The sequence below is a fragment of the Heterodontus francisci genome, chromosome 8 (genome assembly GCF_036365525.1).
Source record: "Heterodontus francisci isolate sHetFra1 chromosome 8, sHetFra1.hap1, whole genome shotgun sequence".
In the NCBI taxonomy this organism is placed as follows: domain Eukaryota; kingdom Metazoa; phylum Chordata; class Chondrichthyes; order Heterodontiformes; family Heterodontidae; genus Heterodontus; species Heterodontus francisci.
The window spans coordinates 96,081,686-96,106,482 of NC_090378.1; the positions used below are offsets into that span (position 1 = coordinate 96,081,686).

The window sequence follows — 24,797 nt, forward strand, 5'->3', positions numbered from 1 at the left end:
GCAAAGGGACATGGAGGCATTTTTCATATATTTTGAAAAAATTGCCAAACAAATGAAATTGCCAAAGGAAAGCTGGACACTGCTTATGCAAAGCAGGTTGGCAGGCAGAGCTCATGAGGTTTATGCCATGCTTCCTGAAGAGGCTTCTGCAGATTATGAGATGGCAAAAAAGGCTATTCTCGCTGTGTATGAATTAGTCCCTGAAGCTTACTGTCAGAAGTTTCGGAACTTATGGAGGAATTTAAAAATATGTAGAATTTGAGCGGGTGAAGCAAATTAATTTTGACCGTTGGATACAGGCATTAAAGATGGAAATACATATGAGAACCTTCAAGAGTTGATTCTCTTGGAGGAATTTAAAAATCCATTCCTTCAGTAGTGAGAACTCATGTAGATAACCTGAAAGTTTTGAAAGCTAGGCAAGCAGCTGAAATTGCTGATGATTTTGAACTTGTGAATAAGCCAAAACTTTTTGTCCGTCACCCCCATAAACCCGAGAAGGATAGAAAGTGGGAGAGTGAAAGGAAGGCAAGTAGTCAGGGACAAGAACGAACAGCTGGGGATGCCCCAGGATCGCCACCTCAGGCCAGAAAGGAAGGTGCTGAGGGGAGAAGTGAGGTTCGCAAGCCGAAGTGTTGTTATTGCCACAAAACGGGTCATCTTTGTTCAGAATGCTGGAAATTGCGAGGTACACCCAAAGGAATTACTGGGGTACGCAAACCTAATGCTGAGGAAAAGACTCTCATTGAGAGTATAGCAAACCAGGCTATAGGTTTAATGGCAGCCGTAAAACCAGATACAAAAACTGAAGTGAGTGTGGAGATTAAGTATGAAACCCGAAAGTTATAATGAATTTTTGTCAAAGGGGAAAGTAACTCCATATCCTTTAAGTGAGGCAGGAAAACCTATTATTATACTCAGGGATACAGGAGCAACCCAAGCACTCTTGCTGGGGAAATATATAACGTTTCCATCAGAGAGCGCCGTGAATGGTAAAGTTTTAGTTAATGGAATTGGCAGGAAGTATATACCCATACATTTATATAAAATACGCTTAGAGAGTGACTTGCTATCTGGGATAGTAACTGTAGGAGTTGTCCATAGTTTGCCAGTAGAGGAATTGATCTCTTAGGAAATGATTTGGCCGGATTGAAAGTATCAGTTTCTCCTATAATTACAGAGGAACAAAGTGAAGTTAGGGAAACAGAACAATTACAGGAGCAAGTTCCAGGGATATTTCCTGCCTGTGTAGTCGCCCGAGCAATGGCTGAACAGGATCCATTGTCGGAGGTAAATGTGGCACCACAAACAGCCAAGTATCTAAAACCTTATTTGGGGATTTAGATAATCCAAATGAGATGTTTAACCGATCTTCTATCATTGCAGCACAGCAAGCTGATCCAGCAATATACCGAATAGTACAGACGGCTCTGACAAAAGCTGAGGCGAAAGGGGTTCTGGAAGGCTATTATATGGCAAGCAGGGTTTTGAGGAGGAAATGGAGACCGCCTCATAGACTTGCAGATGAAGACTGGACAGTTGTTGAACAGATAGTAGTACCGCTTAAATATTGTCAGGGATTGTTAAGGTTAGCACATGACATTCCTTTTGCAGGACATAGGGGAATTCGAAAGACCAAATCACGCATAAGCCAACATTATTACTGGCCAGGTCTTACAAAGGATGAGGGAGAATTTTGTAGGACCTGCCATACATGTCAAATAGTGGGAAAACTGCAAACTACCATAAAAGCGGCACCACTCGTTCCCATACCAGTGATTGAGGAACCATTTAGCAGGGTATTGGTAGACTGTGTAAGGACCCTTGCCAAAAACGAAAGCGATACTTACTAGCATGGGTATGGCTACTCGATTTCTGGAGGCCATTCCTTTGAGGACAATTACTGCTAGAACAGTAGTAGAAAAGTTCACCCAATTCTTTACGAGATATGGATCACCACTTGAAGTTCAATCGGATCAAGGTTCTAATTTTATGTTTAAGATATTTCAAGAAGTCATGGGCAATTTGGGGATTAGACAGTTGAAATCTTCAGCATATCACCCACATCACAGGGAGCTTTAGAGAGATTCCACCAAACTCTCAAAACAGTGATTAGAACACACCGTCACAAATATCCGCATGACTGGGATAAAGGATTAGACTTTATTTTATTTTCCACCAGAGAGTCATTGAATGAGTCTATAGGCTTCAGAGCTTTTGAATTGGTTTACAGACATGAAGTAAGAAGTCCTCTGAAACTCATAAAAAACAGATTCTTGGAACAAATGAATGAATCTTCGATACTGGACTATGTATCTGTGTTTTGGGAAAGGCTCCCAAAAGCTTGTGGTGTGGCTCAGGAACACCTTAAAACATCCCAAGCCAATATGAAAAAATGGGCAGACAAGAATGCAAAAGCCCATGATTTTCAACCAGGGGATGAAGTTTTGGTGGTGTTACCGTTGCAGGGAGAACTGTTAAAAGCACAGTTCAGTGGCCCATATAGAGTGATCAAAAGAGTGGGTAAGGTAGATTACTTGATTGACACCCCTGATCGCTGGAAGAAGAATCGGTTGTGTCACATCCGTACGTTAAAGCAATATTATCGCAGGGAGGAGGATAAGCCAGTACAGGTATGTCAAGAGATCAGGACTGTTGAGAAGGAAAAGGATGGTGAGGGGTGAGGCAGAAGCAGGCCTAGAAAATTCTCAGATTGAACCTCCAACTATCAGATTAGCGGATACAGAATGGCTAGGAAAATGGACAATATGCTTTTGCACTTAGAGGCAAAACAACGTTAACACCTAACCAGGCTTTTCACAAAGTTTAAAAGCGCTTGTAGGGATAAGCCGGGATGTACAACCTTAGCCACACGTGATGTGGATATAGGGGAACCGATCGGTTCAGACAAACAGGCCCAAGTGAAAGCGGAAATCCAGTACATGCTGGAAGACAATTTGATCTAACCTAGTCAAAGTAGCTGCAGTTCACCAATAGTTCTAGTACCTAAATCTGAAGGGTCAACCTGATTTTGTATAGACTATATAAAAAGTCAATGCGGTAACGAAGACAGACTCCTACCCAATTCTGCGTGTAGAGGACTGTATCGACAGAGTGGGCAGTGCTAGGTTTCTTACCAAGATCGACTTGTTAAAGGGATACTGGCAAGTTTCTTGGACTCCTCGAGCCAAGAGATATCAGCTTTTGTAACGCCTGACGGTCTTTATCAGTGCCGGGTGATGCCATTCTGGCTAAAAAATGCCCCAGCCACTTTTCAAAGATTAATGAATCAGATTGTAGCCAGTGTTCCCAACTGTGTAGTATATCTCGATGATGTACTGATGTACAGTAACACTTGGCAAGAACACTTAAACCAGCTAAAAATTCTGTTTAAAAAGTTACAATCCGTGGACTTACTGATAAACCTGACAAAAAGCGAATACGGAAAAACAAGAGTAACTTATCTCAGACACATAGTGGGGCAAGGACAGGTATTGCCAAAAATGGCAAAGGTATAAGTCTTAGTAGAGTCCCCTATCCCTAAATCTAAATAGGAAATTATGAGGTTTTTAGGGATGTGCAGTTTTGACAGGAAATTTATACGGAATTTTAGTACTGCAGCTGCTCCATTACTGATTTGCTACCAAAACAAAGAAAAACAAAGCAGTATGGTCAGATGAATGCCAGGCAGATTTTGAAAAGCAAAAGGCAATCTTAACTAATGAACCAGTGTTGGCTGCTCCAAATTTTGCTAAACCTTTTAAAATAGTGATTGATGCTAGCAACCTGGGGGTTGGTACAGCCCTATTGCAGGATGACAAATCGGGCATAGAGAAACCAGTAGGGTACTTTTCAAGAAAACTATATTGCCATCAAAAAAGTATTCCACTGTAGAAAAAAAAACATGAGGATTTTTGCTGGCTAACAAACATTCTTAAGTGTATGTCTGCCAGGACTATAAAGAAATACTAATATCCACTGACCATAACCATTAACTTTTTGGCAAAGTTTATAAACAGAAATGCTAGAATATTTAGATGGAGTTTGTTGTTACAGCCTTATCATCTAAAAATTATACACATTTTGGGGAAAAATAATGTTATTGCCGACTCTTTGTCACAAATTTAACCACGTTGACTTATAGAGGCGATGGTACAAAGAAAATGCTGTAAATTATTAGCAGAGTGAATGGTGCGTGAATGCGAAAAAATGTTGGCGTTTTTACAAATTTTTTTTGGCATTGTAATGAAACGCATTTCGGGAATGCCATTTCATTTCACCAAGGGCGCAGGTGTCACGGACCTGTAATTATTTTTCTCCTTTGATTAAAAACAATGTGTGTGCCTTTAAGATTGTTAAAAACAGTGCATCTTTAAGGGAGAGAAGGTTCTGAGACACAGTGTGCCACAGCTGCATTTTTTGTTACCTTGGGCAACAGCAGGAAAGAGAGGTCACATGGTAATGTTTCCACTTGGCTGTGTGGGGAACTGGCTGAAACCAGTTGGTTCTGAGAGACTTTCCAGTGAGGCGTACTGAAGAAAAGAGGAGCTGTTTTATTCTCTCTGAGAAAAAATTCTACAAGGAGCTACAAACCAAGTTAATTCCCTGAATAAAGAAGAAAAACCTTCTCTGTCAAGAAATCATTTGAATTGCTGTGCTCATCATTCAAAGAACTGTTTAATGCTTGCTGCAGCCAAAGAGTTGAATGCCTATGTTCTGAAGGATTATTTTCATCAAATCCACATTAGAAGACCTCATCCATCAGGAACGTAACCTACAAAGACTTAATTTATTTATTCTTAAGAGACAGCTAATTTTTAAAAATACTTAAAAAATTAACTACTGTTACTTTTGAATATATCTCTGTGATTGGGGTGTTGGGTTAAAATAAGAAGTTATAAGGCCTTTAGACATAGGTTTATCTTAATCGTGTTTAAGATTTAGTTTTTAATAAATAGTTAATTTGTTGTTGTCTAAAGATACCTGGTTTGGTCTGTTTCATTCTGGGGTTACTAGAGTGTTTAATTTGGCTGTTTTCCGATTGGGTGTGAAAGCTTAATAATGTGCTGCGACCTGTGGAATGGCGGGACTGAATTGAAAGTGCGTTGCTCCCGCCGTGATCGTAACAATATAAAGAGGCACTTACTAAAACAATGTATGGTTGGGTTAGGAGGTATATGTTTGTAATGTTTCACTCTAAATAAATGTAAGACTAAGTAAAGATTGGCTCCAGTATTATCCTTCACCAACTGGCTTCTTGGAATAAAATTTTTTGGCCTCTTGGATAGGCTCTTTGATTACCTTCCAAAAAAAATTTGAACTTGCACATTATGACGCTGACCAACAGAACTTGTGTTTCTAAGCATAAAACACAAGAGGACTGCAGCAGGATTTCTTATCTGTGCCAGTAGCAACATATCCTTTGTCTCCACTGTATATATATTTTACATTTTCTGCAGGTCATCAAGACTGCATTTTGTTTAGCAGTGTTTGTAGATTCATGAAATTGGGGAGGGAGGAAGACAGTATTCCAGAAGTAATCCCTTCTCATAGAATACCTCCATCTAAAATGAGTATCAAATGATTTCATTGCCACTGAAAATAACTCCAAGCTCAGAAATCCCCAGGCTTCTAATTGAACGCATCAAAATCTAGATGATTCATGAAGGAAGCCCAGGAAGAGTGCAAACATGAAACAAAAGATTGTGTGTCTCACAACATAAACTAAGCTAGTTATTTTTTGTCGTCTTGACGATGAAGTGATGTTCTATAAGAAACAATCCTTGGGGAATACTGAGATATTGCAGTGCCATTCTAGCTCTCATGCGTGGGTCCATTTAGTTCATACGGTCAGCCTGTTGCCTGGTATCTCTCAAATAACTCTTCAGGTCGGCACTAACAAAATAGCTTGTAGCAACTTTCTGTCCAATTTTCTCTCCTTCGGGGAGAGAAGATACCTGCCTATGCTTGGCACCAAAAGAAATGGCCAAAAACTAAAACCTGGGCAAAAAGAATCAAACCTGCAGCCCACTGCTTTGTAGTACTTTGTATTGGTGTAATAATGTCTTATGTCACCATGGCACCCATGGTGATCCGGAACCTGTTGTGTCAGAAGTATGAGAATTAATTTTAGGTATTTAAAAAAATTTAGTAAGTATAAATATTGCTGAAAACAGAGACATTTTGTCGAAGCTTTTCATCTTGCACTCATCAGGACAATTCACAAGAAAACCAATGTAAGGTAAAGCAACAAATTTATATTTTATGAGAAGAGAGTGCTGATTGGTTAGCAAGTGGACTGTGGTTGGTAGAGGCATTGCCATGGAGTACGCACCAGTTTATGGTGATTGACTGTTAACGGCCAAGCTTTGTTTGAAATTTAAACAAGACAGCTTGACTCTGATTAGTCCAGGTGTTGCCCTGAGGAATGAAGCGGCAAATGGCTGTCACTTATTTTGTTTAGCTGAAACAGGCGCAATGTGTGTACATGTCCTTTCTGTCTGAAAAGAACAGGGCCCTGTGTATTAATCTGTGTAGCTTCCAGTATGCGCAAATGTGCCACACTGCATGTCCTACTGACAATCTTAAATTGGTTGTCAGCATAATGGCTACCCAGGTCAGATCAGTTCTCGCTATATATCGTTCAAACTTATGAACGGCCTAAAAACATCATTTTTGGCACTGAGAAGTGCCCAGTCTACCTCAGATTACCCTGGAAGGGTTATGTATCACAAAAATTCGAGCAACAGGTGAAGCTAATTGTTTCACACTGCTATGTGCAGTAGCAACGCGTGTGGTGTTCGCCATTAACAGGATGCTGCCGTCAAGCCAAAAAGACGTTCTGCCTATCACGCAAATGAGTAATGTGATATATGAATTTCAATGCCAGTGTGATTCTAGGTATATAGGCCATACGTCCCAAAGACTGGTGGATCATATCAAACAACATGTCTCTTCCGCTGTTCGCAAAGGGCAAGATAGAAACTGTACCCAACCAGCACGTGCTTGCAAAACTCAAAACACAGTGTCCAACATTAGATGTGATTCTGCGATTGGGCAACATTTGCTAAAAAATCCTCAGTGTGCCAAGAATTACGCTGACGACCAATTTAAGATTGTCGGTTGCGCTCACAGTGTGGTACATTTGCGCATATGGGAAGTAACATATATTAATACACAGGGCCCTGTTCTTTGCAGACAGAAAGAACATGTACACACATTGTGCCTGTTTCAGCTAAACAAAATGACTGTCAGCCATTCGCTGATTCATTCCTCAGGGCAATGCCTTGACTAGAGTCAAGCTGCCTGGTTTAAATTTCAAACAAAGCTTGGCCATTAACTGTCAGTCACCGTAAACGGTGCATTCTCCATGGCAATGCCTCTACCAATCAGAGTTCATTTGCCAACCAATCAGCACTCTCTTCTCATATAGTGCAAATTTGTTGCTTTCCCTTGCATTGGTACTCTTGCAGATTGTCCTGATGAGTGCAAGATGAAAAGCTTTGACAAAATGTCTCTGTTTTCATCAATACTCAAGTTCTGTACTACCAAACGACTATAAGCATAACTAATTAATTGTTGAATTATATCTCATACTGTTTTAAAGTCTTGTTTTGATTTGGATATCTGAAGCTGCAGCATTCAAAACTCAAGTTTCTTTACAGCCCTGAAATGGGTCAAAGATGTTTTCTGGGAATTGTTTAACTACTTGATTTAACTTACCACCATCACCCAGCTTAAATCATTAATTAATTTTCCATTTAACAATTGAGTTTCTTCTCATTTGACTAGGTTTGCGAACAATTGGCGTAATAACCAAGCTCGATCTGATGGACGATGGTACAGATGCCAGAGATGTATTGGAGAACAAGCTGCTGCCTCTTCGTAGAGGTATCACATATAAATGGGCCATTGTGGTTTTTGTTTAAAACACTTGTTGGAAGATCAATTTTCAGAGTGTTGGAAGCCTAAAACAACAACAGTCTCATTACTCGGGCACTAAATATTTTGCATTCAAAACCAGTTTTTCTTGATTGAAATTGTTGGTAAGATTATGATATTGTTTAATTAAAGGAATTAAGGTTTGCCTGTCTCTGCCAATATTTGAAAATTTAAATCCAGAACAGATTGGGATTTAGTAAAAATGCCCTTTATTTTAATGTTGTGGTGAAGTGTACTGGAGCTCACTTGCGCACTGCAGATTAGTATGGCATGGATTCACCCCTCTATCTCTCAGTTATTGACTTGGCAGTCTTGGCTATCCCATAGATATGAAGCAACAAATGAACAAGAAGCAATAATCTGAAACAAAAACAAGAAATGCTGGAATCACTCAGCAGGTCTGGCAGCATCTGTGGAAAGAGAAGCAGAGTTAACGTTTCGGGTCAGTGACCCTTCTTCGGAACCAAGAAGCAATAATCTATTTCTATACCTCCTTATAGGTGGGGTTTCTCTTTAGGCTGCCCTTATGTGCCTTCTAATAACTAGAAACAGAAGAGCAAGAGCAAAGATCACACGGTTGGAGGTAGCACAGAAGCTGGAGGGGTCAGTGAGTGGGATGTGACGAGAATAATAAATGACCTAACAAATAAAAGTGAGAAATGTCAACATTAGGAATTTGTTTTGCATATATGTGGACATAAGCTGCCCTTTTGGGAAAAAAATTGTTTTCTGTGGGGTAAAGGTATAACAAAGTGATTATGTTACTGGACTAATAATCCAGAGACATGAGTTCAAAACCCACCATGGCAGTTTGTGAATTTGAATTAAGTTTATTAAAAGGAACCCTAAATACTAAAAAAAAATACTGGTACCTGTAAAAGTGGCCACAATTGTCGTAAACACCCAGCTGGTTCACTAAAGGAAACCTTCTGTCCTTAACAGGTGTGGTCCAGTCCCATACCAATGTGGTTGACTCTGAGCTGCCCTCTGCAATGTTCTTTGGAGTCACTCAGTTGTGTTCACCACTGCCTTCTCAAGGGCAACTAGGGATGGGCGTTAAATGCTGGATTTGCTAGCAATGCTCATATCCCAAGAATGAATGAAAAAATCATGGAACTTGTATTTCTGCTTTCTTGGTTGGCAGGATACATTGGCGTTGTCAACAGAAGCCAGAAGGATATTGAAGGAAAAAAGGACATTAAAACAGCACTTGCAGCAGAAAGACATTTTTTCCTTTCTCAACCAGCATACAGGCACATGGCAGAACGTATGGGAACACCACACCTCCAGAAGCTTCTCAATGAGGTGAGAGGAAAGAGTGGAACACTGTATAATTCTTAATGTGGTTATGTTTTTGTTTTGTTTTGTTTGCATAGGTATCATTTGCAGATGCAATCTACTGTGCACATCTGCCATAATACATACTCAAGACAAATTTGTGAAACATGAACTAATGCAGACTGGGTAGCTTTGTGGAACAGAGTGCAGACTCTGTTCAGTCTGCAAGCATGACCCTGAGTTTGTAGTTGCCTGTCATTTTAACTCTCCACCTTGCTCCCACTCTGCCTCCTACAGTGTTCCAGTGAAGCTGAACACAAGCTCGAGGAACAGCACCTCATCTTTCAACTGGGCACTTTACAGCCTTATGGACTCAACATTAAGTTCAGCAATTTTAGATTGTAACCATTGCCTCCATTTTTCTTTGCTTTTTTTCTCCCTTGCTTCCCTCTTATTTCCTTTTCTTTGTTTTCGGGCAGCAGCTATTTAGGATCCTGCCATTCGCATCTCCTATAGACTCATCTTTTGTTTCTTTACTTGTTGCATGAGCACTCCCTTTGACCTTGCACAATGAAGCCTTTTGTCACTTAATCTTTCCTGCCCTCTACCCTTTCACAGACTTTCCCTTTTCTTTTTTTCACTCTCCTCTCTTTCACTTGCTTAAAAGCAATTACATTTCTAACTTTTCCCAGTTCTGATGAATGGTCACAGACCCTGAAACGTTAACTCTGTTTCTTTCTCTCTACAGATGCTGCCAAATCTCCTGAGTATTTCCAGCATTTACTGTTTTTATTTCAGGTTTCCAGCATCTGTAGTATTTTGCTTTTGAACTAAGGTTCTTTTTATTTTTAAGATTATGTGAATTAGGGAATATTCTGTGCTTCTCTAATACCATGAATGTCCAGGAATTGTTTTCCAAACTCACTGAAAATTAGTGACAGTATGCATATGTGTCTTAAAAGTTGTAAGGAAAATTTATAATTTGAAAACTGCATAACTGGCAAATAAATTCAGAAAATGTAGAATGTACGTTATAAATTGACAACTCAAACTTGCATATCACCAATTAACTTCACTATCCTCTAGGACCTCTAGGGTTGCAATCTCGGGATTACTCCCTGTGCCACGTGCCAGTGAGGCTAGAAATAGGAAGATAGTGCAGCTAAACACGTGGCTGAACAGCTGGTGTAGAAGGGAGGGTTACAGATATCTGGACCATTGGGATCTCTTCAGGGACAGATGGGACCTGTACAAGAAGGACGGGTTGCATCTAAACTGGAGGGGCACAAATATCCTGGCTGCGAGGTTTACTAGCGTCACTCGGGAGGGTTTAAACTAGTGTGGCAGGGGGGTGGGAACCAGAGCAGTAGGACAGCAAGTGAAATAAATGAGGGGGAACTAGTAAATAAGGCCAGTAAGACTAAGAGGAAGAGCAGGCAGGGAGATGTTGCGGAGCACAGCGGGACTGGTGGTCTGAAGTGCATTTGTTTCAATGCAAGAAGTATAACAGGTAAGGCAGATGAACTTAGAGCTTGGATTAGTACTTGGAACTATGATGTTGCTATTACAGAGACTTGGTTGAGGGAAGGACAGGATTGGCAGCCAAATGTTCCAAGATTTAGAAGCTTCAGCCGGGATAAAGGGGGATGTAAAAGGGGTGGGGGAGTTGCATTACTTGTTAAGGAGAATATCACAGCTGTACTGCGGGGGGACACCTCGGAGGGGTCGTGCAGCGAGGCAATATGGGTGGAGCTCAGGAATAGGAAGGGTGCAGTCACGATGTTGGGGGTTTTCTACAGGCCTCCCAACAGCCAACGGGAGGTAGAGGAGCAGATATGTAGTCAGATTTTGGAAAGATGTAAAGGTAACAGGGTTGTAGTGGTGGGTGATTTTAACTTCCCCTACATTGACTGGGACTCACTTAGTGCTAGGGGCTTAGATGGGGCAGAATTTGTAAGGAGCATCCAGGAGGGTTTCTTGAAACAATATGTAGATGATCCAACTAGGGATGGGGCCGTACTGGACCTGGTATTGGGGAATGAGCGCGGCCAGGTGGTAGAAGTTTCAGTAGGGGAGCATTTCGGGAACAGTGACCATAATTCCGTAAGTTTTAAGGTATTTGTGGATAAGGATAAGAGTAGTCCTCGGGTGAAGGTGCTAAATTGGGGGAAGGCTAATTATAACAATATTAGGCAGGAACTGAAGAATTTAGATTGGGGGCGGCTGTTTGAGAGTAAATCAACATCTGACATGTGGGAGTCTTTCAAATGTCAGTTGATTAGAATCCAGGACCAGCATGTTCCTGTGAGGAAGAAGGATAAGTTTGGCAAGTTTCGGGAACCTTGGATAACGCGGGATATTGTGAGCCTAGTCAAAAAGAAAAAGGAAGCATTCGTAAGGGCTGGAAGGCTAAGAACAGACGAATCCCTTGCGGAATATAAAGACGGTAGAAAGGAACTTCAGCAAGGAGTCAGGAGGGCTAAAAGGGGTCATGAAAAGTCATTGGCAAACAGGACTAAGGAAAATTTTATACGTATATAAAGAACAAGAGGGTAACTAGGGAAAGGGTTGGCCCGCTCAAGGGCAGAGATGGGAATCTATGTGTGGAGCCAGAGGAAATGGGAGAGGTACTAAATGAGAGAAGGACTTGGTGGATGATGAGCCTAGGGAAGGGAGTGTAGATAGTCTCAGTCATCTCATTATCAAAAAGGAGGAGGTGTCGGGTGTCTTGCAAAGCATTAAGGTAGATAAATCCCCAGGGCCTGATGGGATCTACCCCAGAATACTAAGGGAGGCAAGGGAAGAAATTGCTGGGGCCTTGACAGAAATCTTTGCATCTTCATTGGCTACAGGTGAGGTCCCAGAGGACTGGAGAATAGCCAATGTTGTTCCTTTGTTTAAGAAGGGGAGCAAGGATGATCCAGGAAATTATAGGCCGGTGAGCCTTACATCAGTGGTAGGGAAATTATTAGAGAGGATTCTTCAGGACAAGATTTACTCCCACCTGGAAGCAAACAAACTTATTAGCAAGCGGCAGCATGGTTTTGTGAAGGGGAGGTCATGTCTCACTAATTTGATTGAGTTTTTTGAGGAAGTGACAAAGATGATTGATGAAGGAAGGGCAGTGGATGTTATCTATATGGACTTCAGTAAAGCTTTGGACAAGGTCCCTCATGGCAGACTGGTACAAAAGATGAAGTCACGCGGGATCAGAGGTGAGCTGGCAAGATGGATACAGAACTGGCTCTGTCATAGAAGACAGAGGGTAGCAGTGGAAGGGTGCTTTTCTGAATGGAGGGATGTGACTAGTGGTGTTCCGCAGGGATCAGTGCTGGGACCTTTGCTCTTTGTAGTATATATAAATGATTTGGAGGAAAATGTAGCTGGTCTGATTAGTAAGTTTGCGGACGACACAAAGGTTGGTGGAGTTGCGGATAGTGATGAGGATTGTCAGAGGATACAGCAGGATATAGATCGGTTGGAGACTTGGGCAGAGAAATGGCAGCTGGAGTTTAATCCGGACAAATGTGAGGTAATGCATTTTGGAAGATCTAATGCAGGTGGGAAGTATACAGTAAATGGCAGAACCCTTAGGAGTATTGACAGGCAGAGAGATCTGGGCGTACAGGTGCACAGGTCACTGTAAGTGGCAACGCAGGTGAACAAAGAACAAAGAAAATTACAGCACAGGAACAGGCCCTTCGGCCCTCCAAGCCTGCGCCGATCCAGATCCTCTATCTAAACATGTCACCTATTTTCTAAGGGTCTGTATCTCTTTGCTTCCTGCCCATTCATGTATCTGTCTAGATACATCTTAAAAGACACTATCGTGCCCGCGTCTACCACCTCCGCTGGCAACGCGTTCCAGGCACCCACCACCCTCTGCGTAAAGAACTTTCCACGCATATCCCCCCTGAAATTTTCCCCTTTCAATGTGAACTCGTGACCCCTAGTAATTGAATCCCCCACTCTGGGGAAAAAGCTTCTTGCTATCCACCCTGTCTATACCTGTCATGATTTTGTACACCTCAATCAGGTCCCCCCTCAACCTCCGTCTTTCTTATGAAAATAATCCTAATCTGCTCAACCTCTCTTCATAGCTAGCGCCCTCCATACCAGGCAACATCCTGGTGAACCTCCTCTGCACCCTCTCCAAAGCATCTAGATCCTTTTGGTAATGTGGCGACCAGAACTGCACGCAGTGTTCCAAATGTGGCCGAACCAAAGTCTTATACAACTGTAACATGACCTGCCAACCCTTGTACTCAATACCCCGTCCGATGAAGGAAAGCATGTTGTATGCCTTCTTGACCACTCTATTGACCTGCGTTGCCACCTTCAGGGAACAATGGACCTGAACACCCAAATCTCTCTGTACATCAATTTTCCCCAGGACTTTTCCGTTTACTGTATAGTTCACTCTTGAATTGGATCTTCCAAAATGCATCACCTCGCATTTGCCCTGATTGAATTCCATCTGCCATTTCTCTGCCCAACTCTCCAATCTATTTATATTCTGCTGTATTCTCTGACAGTCCCCTTCACTATCTGCTACTCCACCAATCTTAGTGTCGTCTGCAAACTTGCTAATCAGACCACCTATACTTTCCTCCAAATCATTTATGTATATCACAAACAACAGTGGTCCCAGCACGGATCCCTGTGGAACACCACTGGTCACACGTCTCCATTTTGAGGAACTCCCTTCCACTGCTACTCTCTGTCTCCTGTTGCCCAGCCAGCTCTTTATCCATCTAGCTAGTACACCCTGGACCCCATGCGACTTCTCTTTCTCCATCAGCCTACCATGGGGAACCTTATCAAACGCCTTACTGAAGTCCATGTATATGACATCTACAGCCCTTCCCTCATCAATCAACTTTGTCACTTCCTCAAAGAATTCTATTAAGTTGGTAAGACATGATCTTCCCTGCACAAAACCATGTTGCCTATCACTGATAAGCCCATTTTCTTCCAAATGGGAATAGATCCTATCCCTCAGTATCTTCTCCAGCAGCTTCCCTGCCACTGACGTCAGGCTCAGCGGTCTATAATTACCTGGATTTTCCCTGCTACCCTTCTTAAACAAGGGGACAACATTAGCAATTCTCCAGTCCTCCGGGACCTCACCCGTGTTTAAGGATGCTGCAAAGATATCTGTTAAGGCCCCAGGTATTTCCTCTCTCGCTTCCCTCAGCAACCTGGGATAGATCCCATCCGGACCTGGGGACTTGTCCACCTTAATGCCTTTTAGAATACCCAACACTTCCTCCCTCCTTATGCCGACTTGACCTAGAGTAATCAAACATCTGTCCCTAACCTCAACATCCGTCATGTCCCTCTCCTCGGTGAATACCGATGCAAAGTACTCGTGTAGAATCTCACCCATTTTCTCTGACTCCACGCATAACTTTCCTCCTTTGTCCTTGAGTGGGCCAATCCTTTCTCTAGTTACCCTCTTGCTCCTTATATATGAATAAAAGGCTTTGGGATTTTCCTTAACCCTGTTTGCTAAAGCTATTTCATGACCCCTTTTAGCCCTCTTAATTCTTCGTTTCAGATTGGTCCTACATTCCCGATATTCTTTCAAAGCTTCGTCTTTCTTCAGCCTCCTAGACCTTATGTATGCTTCCTTTTTCCTCTTAGCTAGTTTCACAATTTCACCTGTCATCCATGGTTCCCTAATCTTGCCATTTCTATCCCTCATTTTCACAGGAACATGTCTCTCCTGCACGCTAATCAACCTCTCTTTAAAAGCCTCCCACATATCAAATGTGGATTTACCTTCAAACAGCTGCTCCCAATCTACATTCCCCAGCTCCTGCCAAATTTTGGTATAGTTGGCCTTCCCCCAATTTAGCACTCTTCCTTTGGGACCACTCTCGTCTTTTTCCATGAGTATTCTAAAACTTACAGAATTGTGATCACTATTCCCAAAGTAGTCCCCTACTGAAACTTCAACCACCTGGCCGGGCTCATTCCCCAACACCAGGTTCAGTATGGCCCCTTCCTGAGTTGGACTATTTACATACTGCTCTAGAAAACCCTCCTGGATCCTCCTTACAAATTCTGCTCCATCTAGACCTCTAACACTAAGTGTCAGTCCCAGTCAATGTTGGGAAAATTAAAATCTCCTATCACCACCACCCTGTTGCTCCTAAATCTTTCCATAATCTGTTTACATATTTGTACCTCTATCTCAAGCTCGCTGTTGGGAGGCCTGTAGTACAGCCCCAACATTGTTACCGCGCCTTTCCTATTTCTGAGTTCTGCCCATATTGCCTCACTGCTCAAGTCCTCCATAGTGCCCTCCTTCAGCACAGCTGTGATATCCTCTTTGACCAGTCCTGCAACTCCTCCACCCCTTTTACCTCCCTCTCTATCCCGCAGGAAGCATCGATATCCTGGGATATTTAGTTGCCAATCATGCCCTTCCCTCAACCAAGTCTCAGTAATAGCAATAACATCATACTCCCAGGTACTAATCCAGGCCCTAAGTTCATCTGCCTTACCTACTACACTTCTTGCATTAAAACAAATGCACCTCAGACCACCAGTCCCTTTGCGTTCATCATCTGCTCCCTGTCTACTCTTTCCCTTAGTCACGCTGACTTCATTATCTAGTTCCTTACAGGCTTTAGTTACTACCTCCTTACCGTCCACTGACCTCATTTTGTTCCCATCCCCCTGCCACATTAGTTTAAACCCTCCCCAACAGCGTTCGCAAAAGCACCCCCAAGGACATTGGTTCCAGTCCGGCCCAGGTGGATAAGGTAGTCAAGAAGGCATGCGGCATGCTTGCCTTCATCGGTCGGGGCATAGAGTATAAAAATTGGCAAGTCATGCTGCAGCTGTACAGAACTTTAGTTAGGCCACACTTCGAATATTGCGTGCAATTCTGGTCGCCACACTACCAGAAGGACGTGGAGGCTTTGTAGAGGGTACAGAAGAGGTTTCCCAGGATGTTGCCTGGTCTGGAGGGCATTAGCTATGAGGAGAGGTTGAATAAACTTGGATTGTTTTCACTGGAACGACGGAGGTGGAGGGGTGACATGATGGAGGTTTACAAAGTTATGAGCGGCTTGGACAGAGTGGATAGTCAGAAGCTTTTTCCCAGGGTGGAAGAGACAGTTACGAGGGGACATAGATTTAAGGTGAGAGGGGCAAAGTTTAGAAGGGATGTGCGAGGCAAGTTCTTTGCACAGAGGGTGGTGAGTACTTGGAACTTGCTGCCGGGGGAGGTGGTGGAAGCAGGTATGATAATGACGTTTAAGAATCATCTTGACAAATACATGAATAGGATGGGAATAGAGGGATACGGTCCCCGGAAGTGCAGAAGGTTTTAGTTTAGGCAGGCATCAAGATCGGCGCAGGCTTGGAGGGCCGAATGGCGTGTTCCTGTGTTGTACTGTTCCTTGTTCTATCCATAACTTTAGAAAAGAAGATCATGCTTGACAAACCTATTCTTTGAAGTGGTGACAGATATGGTAAAATGCGGGTACATGTAGCATAACTGCATTTTCAGAAAGCCTTTGACAAAGTACCATACTGGAGACTACTATAGAAGGTTTAGGGGTATGGAATTAGGGAAGGTTAGCAAATTGGAATTATAAACTGGTTAGGGAAGTGGATGCTGAATAGGAGTTAAGGCAGTTCCTTGGAGTGGATGGAAGTAGGGAGTACTGTCCCATTTGTTAGGCAAGACCCCACCTGCCAAGACTGAGGCACAGATTATTTCGCCACATGAACATTAAAAGTTAAAATTGTAAGCCCCTGACTGGAAGGACATTTGCATAGTAACTGACAATGTTGGAACAATGGGGACCCAGTCATTGCTTCCCCAGTACACAGAAGAAACGGTCAGACCAGTTTTGGTCACGTGACTGACTGACTGTTGGAGGTTTTGAATTTGAACTTCCAGTAGAGGATATGAACTCAGAAAGCTGTGTGCTCCCTTTTGGAACAGAACCTCCTCTCTAGTCCTGCCTGCCTCCATCTCTTTCTCACAGAACTGAATCTTGTGAAAACACGCGAACCTCAAAGAGAGAAAAGTCTCCTACGTGAACAAGGTTTAAGAACAACACTGGGCCCCAACAAACAGCAAGACTACCTACAATCAAGTGAGCTCGAAGCACAGTAAACAAGAAACTCTTCTGATATTCTGATTATCTCTGAAGGCAGAAGGGCAGGTTAATAGGGTGGTGAAAAAGGCATATGGGACACTTGCCTTTATCAATTGAGGCAAAGATTACAAAAGCAGGGAGGTCATTTTGGAGTTGTACAGAACTTTGGTAAGGCCACAGCTGGAGTACTGTGCAATTCTGGTCGCCACATTATAGGAAGGATGTGATTGCACTGGAGGGGATGCAGAGGCGATTCACCAGGATGTTGCCTGGGATGAAACATTTAAGCTATGAAGAGAGGTTTGGATAGGCTTGGGTTGTTTTCACTGGAGCAGGGAAGACTGAGGGGTGACCTGATTGAGGTGTACAAGATTATGAGGGGCATGGACAGGGTGGATAGGGAGCGGCTGTTCCCCTTAGTTGAAGGGTCAGTTACAAGCGGTCACAAGTTTAAGGTGAGGGGCGGGAGATTTGAGGAAGAACTTTTTTACCCAGAGGGTGGTGACGGTCTGGAATGCCCTGCCTGGGAGGGTGGTAGAGGCAGGTTGCCTCATATCCTTTAAAAAGTACCTGGATGAGCACTTGGCACGTCATAATATTCAAGGCTATGGGCCAAGTGCTGGCAAATAGGATTAAGTAGACAGGTCAGGTGTTTTAATGCATCGGTGCAGACTCGATGGGCCGAAGGGCCTCTTCTGCACTGTATTATTCTGTGATATTGCCTCAAACACCTCTCTACTGTATTTTCCTCTCCTCTTTTCTGTCCCTATTTGCATGTGTGTATTGCGTGTGCATGCTAGTGTGGGTGCGTCGTATATCCGTAGGCGTTAACTGTATTAGAGTTTAAGCTTAAGGTTTAATAAATTTCATTTTTCTTCTTTAAACCTCAGAAAACCTGTGTGCATTGGTTTATTTGCCTTATAATTGGAAAGCTGTGAACAAGTATTCACAAAGGGGGAGCTCAAAACTCAGTGTGTTTAAAATTAAACCCTCTTACAATAAGACCAGGTGAAGATAGTAACAGACCCCTAGACACCTTTTGCACCTGGTCGTAACACATTTGGTTCTGTTACAGGACTGCTTCTGTTCCTTGTACATTAGCGATTTGGATATAGGGTTAGAGGGAGTGGTATCCAAATTTGCAGACAGTACCAAAATAGAAGGCCAAAACAGTAATTACTTGTAAGGTTAAAAGAAGCTGCAAGGGAATAATGATAAGATGGTGTAATGGGGAAAATAGTGACAGATAGCATTCAGTACCAGTAAATGTAAGTTGGCATGTTTTTTTAAAAAAATGCAATTAATAAACTTGAATGGGGAAGGCAAAGTCATGTTGAAGAGAACAGGGATTTTTCAGTTTAGATTCACATTTAAAAGCAACACCTCAAGTGGATAAGGTCATAAAAATAGCATATTTTCAATACTTATAGAATATAGAAGTTGTGATATAACGGTGAATCTATATAAAGCCTCACGAAGACCAGAGTTGGCACACTTTCACTTTAGTTTTGAGCTTGACAGTATGGGAAGGATAGTGATGCAGTGACATTATGAAGTACAGCATAGATTTAGTAGCGTTCTCCCTGATTTGAGGAAATGAAAATCTGAAAAAAAACTTAAAACTTGGGGCTGTTATTATTCATGCAAACAAGACTTTAGAGTGATTTGATAGAAATGTTTAAAATTGTGGAGGGATGGGACAGAGTAGTTAAAAACAGACTGTTTCTAGTGATTGAGAAGTCTAGAATGTGAGGATATAGATACAAGATTAAATCTAAGACATTTTGGACAGAAGGTGGGAGAAACTTCCCCAGATATTGTGCGGTTGTGGCATGCGCTACCGAGGTTAGTGATTGAAGCAGAGATGAAGAGGGTTATAGGAACAGGGTAGGCACATGGGATCAGGCCAACAGCTCGTGTGCAGAATAAACACTAGCACGGATTGGTTAAACCAAACAGTTTGTTTATGTGTTTTAATTTCTGTGTATTATATGTGATATAGTTCATGTGGATATTATATTTGAGGTATATGATTCCTGGCTAAAAGATGGGAATCATAGTTTTTGTTAGGTAATTATAAATATTATGATTATTTATTTTTCTCTTCAAGCTGTAGGATGATGTCAATACTGAGGAATGTCGCATGTTTTCAAAATTTTGAGACTAGACTGAAGAGAATATGGCCTAATACAGTCTTCAGCATAACTTGTTTCAACAATCTGTTTTAAACCCAAGCTCAGAAAATCCCCGGAGAGGCTGTGGACAGATATTTTGGTTATGCCCTGTATTCAATAACTCTGTACAGTATCTCCAGCAGCCAAGTATGTGCAGGATGTATAATGTTCAATACAATTATGAATTGACCCTTCTGCATTTTGCTGCAAATGTTGTTTAGGGCCATTTGCATTTACTTTATGGTGGGCCTAGGTCATGTCCTTAGGCTTTCTTTAGACTTTCTACTCCGTCTTGGTCTTGAGAATAGAATGGTACACTGGCTGGGTTGCATGTAAAAGAGGCTGTCGGAGAGTTGAGGGAAACTTCCAAGGGTATTGGCTGATGCTGGTCTACACAGTATTGCAGTGTTCAGGAGGTAGTGCTTCATCTGGAGATAATGGAACTGGTCATGTTGGGTGATGTGAAATTTGTTAGCTAGCTAGTAGAAGGACAAAGTCTGGCCCCCATGGAAGAGTTGCCCTAATCTGGTAACTGCTTTCTCATGGCAGGCTCTGCATCCAGTTGAGGTGAGTTCTCCTAGGAGCTCCCCAGTCTGTTATTTTTGAGAAAAGGGTTGATAGACCTGCTGTGATTTTTAGGGAATGATTCCAGACTGAGAGTTGTAGTGGTAATAGGGTGCTTCTCTCTTTCTGCATGAGTATGAATGGTAGGGGAGTTTGAAGAGAGAAATTAGCCTTCATTCTTAACCATGGATTATATTCAATGGGGAGTGGGTTTACCAGGGGCAAGAATGCACTCATTTGAATCTGAGCTGCCCAGTATTGGTGTTTCAAGTTTGAGAGATTTGCTCTTGTGGCAATTGGTCTTGTTTGAGTTGTATTGGTAGTCTTTTTCAGACCAGAAAGAACATAAAGGTTTGACTGTCTATGTTGCAGAATTTATGAGCCACCATCTTGATGGGCAGCATCAGAAGTAGGCAGGGAAGACGGGTGGGGGACCTGAGATTGGGGTGGACAGGTTGTTCATCTTTATTGTGTTTACCTTTTCCAAGAGTAATACGGACAGATTGGAGGATCCTGTTTGATTGCATCATTGGTTCGTCAGTTAGGGATGGAGTGCCACATGGCATTTATGAGTGCGATCGCCAATTTGAGTTGAATTGAGTTTTGATCAGTGGACCTGCACCAAATGGAACTCTGTTGCTAGTGCCCAATCTCCATTTAATGTTCCTTGCAAGCTTCAAGAATAGTATCTAATCTAGAGATGGCAAGGGAAGAGACTTTGTCTGGCACAGTGCTGGTGAGCAGGTTGTGTCCTCTTGATTGGTCTGTTCTTTTTCTTTTCAGAGATGATGCTCCCATTTTTCTAGCCTGTTCTGTTTTAACCTCAAACCTGATCCCTTATATTTTCTGTGTTTTCCATTTTCCCTCCATTCTCTTATCTCTTCCTTAGGGCTGACACTGCCATAACTATTCACACATCCTTTGTTTCTTTGAATGCTTTTCTTTCCATTACTTCACTGAGATTATATGTCACATCATCCAACGATCATTTCTCTAGGACTTTCTCTTTGTATTTTTAAACTCTGCTCCTTGTATTATGATTCAATTGATAAGCTTGTCCTTCTTTTACTTTTCAGCCCTGATGAAAGGCATGAAACCAAAACATCAATTGTCTATTCTCTCCGCAGGTGCCGTTTGACCTGCTATGTACTTGCAGGTTTTTTTTTCTGGTTTTGTTTCAGATTTCCAACATTTGCAGTATTTTGCTTATTTATTTATCTCGTTTTCATATTGGTTTCTTACACCTGATGCAGGCTTTCATCCCACCAGTTTGGCCAACTTCCTTCCTTGCTCAGTGAGATGAAAAGAATGTAATGCACTGCATCATGCAGTTCTCCAGTGTTTACTACTGTAGCCATAAAAAGTCAATTATGTCTTTGTTTAATATTGCTCAACCTGAACTTCATTCCAAAACTGCTGTTCTAAAATTCCTTTGGAAGAACAACAGGTTCATTGCATTTTCACTTTCATTTACTTATCAAATATAAGATAAATCAAAAATGTTTTGTGGAGGATATATTATAATTTGGCAACTCATTTAAAGTTGTCTATTTTGACTGGATTTGCATATCCACTTTTTTCCTGAAGATTGTACAGTTCAATGTTAGTTTTAATTCTTTTCTGCAGCAACTAACTAACCACATTCGGGAAACACTTCCAGCGTTGCGCAACAAGCTACAGAGGCAGATGTTATCTTTAGAAAAAGAAGTAGAGGAATATAAGGACTGCCGACCTGATGACCCTGCCATAACAACCAAAGCTCTCTTGCTGTATGTTAAGTATTCTTTATTTATTCCAAAGCTTCTTTGTTTGAAGTATAATATGGATTCTTTGGGTCTACTCTGTGAACTAGCTGTTTCGTGTTAGCCTGGATTTGCACTCTTGGAAAGGTAAGATCCATTTCTTATCCAAAATAATGATATCTAGAACTTTGACAAATTAATTTCCAAAGTAAATTAAACGAAGCTCCAATATTGCATTAATTTGCATGGGAAGTGATTGCTTTCTTGGAAGATTTAGCTCAACCTAGTTTTAACTAGGCTGTATGTATGAATGGCTGGTTGTACTGCATGGGGTAGTTGAAGATGGAACATACAAGCAGGAGTAGGTCATTCAGCCCTTTGAGCCTATTCTGCCATTCTGTTAGGTCATTGAAGATCTGCCCCTTAAGGCAGTTTACCCACTGGTTCTCCATATCCCTTGATAACCTTACCTTAAATAAAAAAGCTATCGATCTCAGTCTTGAGCATTTCAATTGATCCAGCATCCTCAACTTTATGGGGAGAACATTCCACATTTTCATTAAATTTTGTGTGATAAGTGTTGGTGGGTTTTCAGTCCTAGATGGCCTGGCTCTAATTTTAAGACAATCTCTCTTGTTCTGGATCGCCCCATCAGAGGAAATAGTTTGTGTATCTCCCCTATTGATTACCTTTATAATTTAAAAGACTTTGATTGGAACACTCCGCAATCTTCTAAATACATGAATGCAAGCCAAATTTATGCAATCTGTCCTCACATATTAATCCTGTAAGTCCTGATATTATTGTAAAACTGAACTCTGCCCACTCCATAGCCAGTGAATCTTTTCCGAGGTTTGGTGCCTAAAACTGAATGCAATACTCCAGATGGAGTCTGAGCAAGGCAGTTACAACTGAAACATCACTTCCCCCCGCATGGATTCCATCTACCATAGTTTTGCCCACTCAACTCTATGAATTCTTCTCTAAATTCCTTTGTTGACATTTATAATGGAAAGCTCAATTAAAAGAATATTTTACTGCTGAAGTAACATTTTCCTTTTAGGTGTTTACATTTCTCAGTTGAAGTTTTGCTACCATTATCTCTTGTAAATGCCAGTAGTATGAAGCTGTTTGTGGAATTATGATGCACCAGGTGTTGGTAAAATACAGTTAGATAGTTTTTAAAGAAAGACTCATTTATTATTTATAGATGTTTATAAAGGAAGGAAAATGAACAGAAGATCTTTATGTCTAAATTATTTCCCTACTTTATAAAAGAATACAGTAGACCCAGAGAACTCCTTTTGAAAAACATGAATTTTCTCAGTAGCGTGGGGACTTTAAAGTTGGGTCAGACATCCCAAATCCAGCCCATAGAAAAAAATAGGGCTGTAAATTCAAACCAGTCTGAAACTCTCTTGAACTACCCAACTAAATCCCAAGAAACCACACCACTATTTGAGAATGTGTGCTTCTTGATTTTTCTGTGTTAGATGTCTCTTAATTGCGGGCTGCACTATTTCCTATGAAGCTGCTCCGGACGCATACCCTGGAGCAATATAGCAGAGAAGGAGACCCAAATTGAATGTCTTTGTGCTTGTGAGAAAATGATTCTTGTAAGTCTATTATTTCCTATTATAAATGTTGAACAAATGTATTTTCCATCGTCTCTCATTCACAATATATGACCCATTGTGCCTGTGCTAGATCTTTGAAAGAGCTATCCAATTAGGCCCATTCCCCAGCTCTTTATCCATAATCCTGCAAATTTTACCCATTAGGTATTCATCCAATTCCCTTTTGAAAGTTATTACTGAATCTGCATCCACCACCCTTTCAGGCAGTGCATTCCAGATCATAACGACATGCCTCATTAAAAAAAAATCTCTCCTCAATTTGTTTCTGGTTCTTTTGCCAATTACCTTAAGTCTGTGTCTTCTGGTTACAGTGGAAACAGTTTCTCTGCCCCCAACCTCCCCACTTCTCGACCTTCATTCTCTCCTGTTGCTGGCCTAGGCTTGACTCTCTCTTGGACAAGCCTACAGCTTCCCTCTGTGCCTCTCTTGGCATCATCCAAAGGGCCCATTGAGGTACTTGATGCTATCTCCTTATCAGCAACAAGCTCAACTGCCCCATCCTACTCTCTCACCAACCTTCCCACCTAGCGCACCTGTGGGTGTTTAATCTTGCCATTCACCTTTCCATCCCATTCATCCCTCCCAATGCAGACCCTATGGACTCTGTCGGCAGATCACCTGTCACCGCCACTGTTCACACTCACTCTAGACTACCTGTTCACTTGTGAACAAGGCCTTGTGAGCTTATTGTTTAAGATTGCATAGACATCATGGCTTTGATGGAAACTGGTTGCGGGGTGATGACCCTTCCAGCCTGGCTATATCTTCCACCACTTGTCCTGCCTAGGCTGCAGTGGTGGTGTGACTCTTATAACCAAATCACAACTTTGTCTATCCACCTACTCCTCTGGGCCTTCTCCTTTGAGCATCTCACCTTGTTCCATTCCTCTTGCCTTTCCATTAAAATCCTTGTTCTCTACCTCCCAACAAGATATCTTCAGTTCTTTCCTTCCTCAGCCTCTGCATGGAGTGACTTATCTTTGGTGCGTTCAGTGTTCATCTTAAATCATTGTATCCTCTCGCTGCCCTCCTATCCTCCACATCACTCCCTCCACATAAACTCCCCTACCCATTATCATGACCCCCTTGACTGTACCATCTCATGTGACGTCTCTACTCCCATTGTGATCAGGCCATTTCTAATCACTTTCTGGTATCCCTCACCATTCATATCCCCTTTCCCCCTCCTAACCCGACATCCTCTGTGTTCACCCCTGGAAAAACCTCTTTCCCCAATGGCACTTTCATATTTCCAACCATCTAAGCTTTGGCCCTCCATTCACCACAACATTTCTGTAGCTACTGATCTAGTCAATCACACCATCATCTCCAACTTTG

The 24,797-nt window shown here is 42.0% G+C and overlaps 1 protein-coding gene across 6 annotated transcripts in view; it reads left to right on the forward strand.

The window, feature by feature from the left end:
- Window positions 1–24,797, forward strand: part of dnm3a (dynamin 3a) — a 369,313-nt gene that overhangs the window by 95,368 nt on the left and 249,148 nt on the right. For all 6 annotated transcript variants that reach the window (XM_068037799.1, XM_068037795.1, XM_068037794.1 and 3 more), the window contains exons 5-7: window positions 7,792–7,890; window positions 9,086–9,246; window positions 21,707–21,849. In XM_068037799.1, coding sequence (XP_067893900.1) covers window positions 7,792–7,890; window positions 9,086–9,246; window positions 21,707–21,849 — 403 coding nt within the window. The remainder of the gene's footprint in view (window positions 1–7,791; window positions 7,891–9,085; window positions 9,247–21,706; window positions 21,850–24,797) is intronic.